The 4717-nt window shown below is 50.8% G+C and overlaps 1 protein-coding gene across 1 annotated transcript; it reads right to left on the minus strand.

Moving 5' to 3' along the window:
* Positions 1 to 1127: 1127 nt before the first annotated feature.
* Positions 1128 to 3081, minus strand: LOC119312387 (GDSL esterase/lipase At5g55050-like). Its single transcript, XM_037588120.1, has 2 exons — positions 2763 to 3081; positions 1128 to 2090 (listed from the first exon to the last, which is right to left on the minus strand). Exons 1-2 carry the CDS (start codon positions 3001 to 3003, stop codon positions 1261 to 1263), a joined length of 1071 nt encoding a protein of 356 aa, XP_037444017.1. The 5' UTR covers positions 3004 to 3081; the 3' UTR covers positions 1128 to 1260.
* Positions 3082 to 4717: the final 1636 nt, after the last annotated feature.

Below are 4717 nucleotides of genomic sequence, written 5' to 3' on the forward strand. Positions count from 1 at the left end.
ATTCGACATTCTACACGGGAGTTTATTCCTTAGAAGTTTCACCGCGACCAGAAATAGTGTGTAGCATCGCAGTTTGGCTACACGAGGGGGGGGGGGATTCTTGCTCTTTTTCTTGACTCGGTACACTCGCAGAATACCCACACACACTTACCCCTATGACCGGCATCACTTCTTGAGATTGACGAACTCATCACAAGCGTCTCGTAGTCGACGGAAATGTCTTCTCTCACTCGACGAACATTGTCGGCAAACCTGAAATAAATTCAGAAAAATGCGAGCACCAATTTCAAATCTAGGACGTGAGCCCTGACGAGCTGGTTCCACCACAAGGAATCTGACCATTTGAGCTACGTTTAGTTCATAGAAATTTTGCCTTGTGATTGTAAATCTATATTAAGGAATAAAAACTATTTTTCCTTGAAAAAATGAATAGAGATGGTGATGATTAGACGTTGACCAAATTAAGGCTTCAAAGTGCACGTGACAATTAAGTTTCTCTTTCCTCCTCCACTTTACCCTTTGCTTCTCCTCCGTCAGCGCCGTCGCCGGTCCGCCCCATCTTCGATGGCCTTTGGCCATAGAGGTGCGGAGGATCTTGGTCCCCCCCCACCCCCGGCGGGAGGGACCCCGTTCTCATTCTTGTTAGATTCAGTGTCTTGGTTGGGGCTATGTGGCGGCGGCGATGCCCCTCAATAGGAACAATGTCTCCCATGTTCTATCCGCGTCCCAATGGTGCGTCTAGCGTCTTTGAGGACATGTGAAGGTGTGTCTTCGTTGGATTCCGCGGAATTCGGTCGGTGCTGATCTTCGGTGGATCTGTTTGGATCCGCTCTTCGTTCGTCTTTGTTGGGTATTTACATGTTTGATACCTCTGTTTTACGAATTTCTTCATTGGCGATGGTTGCTGCTCTGATACGTTGGTCATATGGGCCTTAGTGCGACCACTTCCCGACTGTTTACTACAACAAGGTTCGATGACGGCGGCGCGCCTTCGGCTCACTCCAGTACTTGTAGTCGTCGCTAGGCGGTCCACGGGTCTGGTAGTAATTTTTAATACCTCTGGAGTTCTTTGTAGCGCCAAGATTGAAGATGAATTCCGGGGGGAAAAAGTGCAGTTGGCAATTTTCAGGCAACTGGTCAATAGGCGGCAGCTCCAGTATATATTTGAATTTTTTTTCTTCTATACATTTCGTACATGTGGACACAATCCGTATTTAGCGCGGATGATGAATCTAGCTAGTGGTCTACGTACTACAATTCTTATATGGCGCTGAGCTGCCTGACGTTGATCGGGAAGATGAAGGGCGCGGACCCGTCGAAGGAGGTGGCGGTGAGCTTCTGCGCGGTGGCCTCCGTGGGGTGGTAGAAGTCCCAGAAGACGTGGTCCGACCTGTTGGCGCAGTAGCTGCTGAGCGGGGTGCAGGCGATCTTGGCGTTCATGTCCCCGAGGCCGCAGCACGCCGCCTTGGCCTCAACGAACCCGTACTCCGCCGGCTGGTCGATGTACCGGAGCAGCGCGGCAGAGGAATCGAAGAGCGCGTAGTGCAGGTCCGTGTACTTGGCGGCCATGCCGCTCAGCACGCCCTCGGCCGCCTTGTTGTACTGCACGGCCATGGAGTTCCCCACGGCGTTGCAGACCTTGGCGGAGCTCATCTCCCGCAGCGACGGGGTGCAGCCCACGGGCCCCGTGCCGAGGAACAGCACCTTGCGCGCGCCGAGGTTGTAGAGGCTCTGCAGCTGACCGGAGAGGGACTGGATGAGCGCGGCGACGTACTGCTGCTGCTGGGAAGGGGTGGCGGCGTTGTTGGCCTTGGCGTAGTGGATGATGTCGTTGCTGCCGATGGTGATGGCGAAGATGGACCTGGCCAGGTGGGTCGCCGCCTGGGCCTGCCCGAGGCTGCGCGCGAGGGAGGAGTACACGCCGGAGTAGTACTCGATCTGCTTGTCGAAGGTGATGCACTGGTTCTTGTTCGTGGCGTTGGAGACTCCTGCGCCGCCGGAGGCGAAGCTGACGCCGTTCACGTAGTTGGCGTTGCTGCTGGAGGACAGGGCCAGGTACGGTGGCGAGGTCGCCAGCCCGAGCTTGTCGGCTGCATGCGTACATAGGAGTATAATGTCAACCACAAACTCACAGTCAGCATACATCAACATCAAAACTAGCTGCAGTCCTCAGGATTAGAATCGTGAGAACGTACATTACTACATGTCGGTATGGTCCCTCGATAGGGAGATGTTGCATGGCAACAAATTTGACTTCACTCACCGATTGCTAGCTTGGGACAACTACGTTGCATTCCTTTGGTTGGGTTGAAAGACATGGCCAAGATAACAACGTACGTCTACAAGAATACATAGTTTCTTATGGCCGCCAGATCTCTAGGTATATAGTACTGCATGCAGTGAAGTTGAAGTTCTCTATCAGTCAATGCCTTCTCCAACTGGCCAAGTCACAGTTGTTACAACTTGGATACATTCATATATAGTGAAAAGTCGTTCTCAAGTCAAATTGTGAGTGACGAATATGGACCGCCTAAAATACTAAATTATCTTGCCCGTGAATGCAACGTAGCTGGGATTAGTGTAGATTTCTTCATCTTCTTCTTCTTTTGCATAAGCAGAAGAACTTGGGGATCGAACCTATATCATTTATGTAGTCTATAAATCTGGTAACGATTGTGTTAACAACCATAGTAACTAACCTAGCGCGGGCCGTAGCAACAGGCAAGGAAAGAAATGGATGGTAAAATGGGTATGCAACGCACCCAGAAAGTCTGCCGAGTTCTTGCCGTTGCTGAAGCGGCCGGTGGCCTTCCCGCCCGCGTAGTCCATGCCGTTGTGCGAGAAGTCCGCCTTGAGCAGCGTCAGCAGGTGGTTGTTGTTCCCCACGTCCGCCAGCGAGTCGCCGAACACGTACACCGCCGGCACGGACCCCGCCATCGCCGCCGCGGCCATGAGGGCCATGATGACCAGGGAGCAACAAGCGACCACACTCGCACCCGCCATTGCTAACTAGCTCAGACGAACAAACAAGTGTTATCCGACTCTCCGAGCAGCTACCGCGTTGTGTGTTCTGCTTATCTTCTCACGCTAGACAATGAGTTGAGTTCAGGAGGTTCGGCTGACGGCAATTTATAGGCCGCACAGATCGAGTGGAAGCGAGCGTGCAACCATGGGAGAACCACGGGAGGGATAAAACATTCTTTTTCCGAAATGGAGGGTAAAACATTCTGCTTCTACATATGTGTGTACAGAAAATGAGCGCGCACGGCAGAGGAGTGCCTACGTTTGTTCCAGCGTGTGTATGTGCTCTGTGGTGTGGAGAAGACGGCAGGGCGATCACATAAACAAACGGCCAAAATGACGAACAACCGTATGGGACGGGTCTCCGTCCGGTTATATTTCCATGATCTGGCGTACGCGCTCAACTCACTATCTCTCTCGGGTGTAGGTGTTCACATGCATGATATTATCTTTTTTGAAAGATGAATGATTTTTGTTTATGATCGGCGTAAGCGGCGCGTCTCTCTCTCTCTCGGGTGAGTGTTCACATGAACGAAGCGGATGAGGGGTGCCCTGAAGTTTTGTAGGCGTCATCGAGTGGTGCCAGCTCGGCGAGTGCCACATGTCGGTAAGTGTTCACATGTATAATTTTCTTTTCAAATGCATATGATTTTCATTCATAATCAGCGTACGCAGCATGTCCTTCTCCGTCAAGGGTAAGTGTCCACATGAACGAAACGGAGAAGGATAAATTGCGCAAAAAGAAAAAAATACGAAGAAGGGTGCCATGAGGCTGGTTTTCTAGGTGTCATCAAGTGGTGTCAACTCACTATCTCTCGCGTCTCGCGGGTGTAAGTGTTCACATGCATGATATTATCTATTTGAAAGATGAGTGATTTTTGTTCATGATCGGCATAAGCGGCGCGTCTCTTTCTCTAGGGTAAGTGTTCACATGAGCGAAGCGGATGAGGGGTGCCCTCAAGTTCCGTAGGCGTCATCGAGTGGTGCCAGCTCGGCGAGTGCCACATGTCGGTAAGTGTTCACATGTATGATTTTCTTTTCAAATGCATATGATTTTCATTTATAATCAGCGTACGCGGCATGTCCTTCTCTGTCGAGGGTAAGTATCCACATGAACGAAACAAAGAAGGATGAATTGCGCAAAAAGATAAAAAATACGGAGAAGGGTGCCATAGGCTGGTTTTCTAGGTGTCATCAAGTGGTGCCAACTCCCTAGGTGTCACCACTTCCTCGTGTGCTTTTCAAGAGGTCAGGGACGAAGCTAGAAAAAAAGTTCAATGGGGTCTATGTCTATGACAGTGGGGTCATCTTCTATTAATGAATAGTGACTAGTACTTAGTTTCTGAAGGATTTGCTGATTTTGTTGGGGTCAGTTGACCCCAATTCTTACAAGGCAGCTCCGTCCCTGCTGGAGGTAGGGTGTGTTGTCGTTGGTGTTCCTTTGTTCACCGTGTGTGCATGGTTTGCTCCTGCATGTCATGGTTTTCTATTGCGAGTGCCACTCTAGTAAGGGTTTATGCTATCTGCCGTGGATTTCTATTTTAGGTATGATTATCGTTGTCGGTGTCAAAACCGGCGGATCTCGGGTAGGGGGTCCCGAACTGTGCGTCTAAGGATAATGGTAACAGGAGGCTGGGGACACGATGTTTACCCAGGTTCGGGCCCTCTCGATGGAGGTAATACCCTACTTCCTGCT

This window comes from Triticum dicoccoides, chromosome 5B (genome assembly GCF_002162155.2).
Source record: "Triticum dicoccoides isolate Atlit2015 ecotype Zavitan chromosome 5B, WEW_v2.0, whole genome shotgun sequence".
Taxonomy (NCBI): Eukaryota; Viridiplantae; Streptophyta; class Magnoliopsida; order Poales; family Poaceae; genus Triticum; species Triticum dicoccoides.

Bases quoted from the DNA above. Each gene is read 5' to 3' on its own strand.
- LOC119312387 (XM_037588120.1), bottom strand. From the start codon at position 3,003: ATGGCGGGTGCGAGTGTGGTCGCTTGTTGCTCCCTGGTCATCATGGCC. The intron at 2,091-2,762 runs GTGCGTTGCATA...GTACGCATGCAG, and splicing joins GAACTCGGCAGACTTTCTGG to CCGACAAGCTCGGGCTGGCG.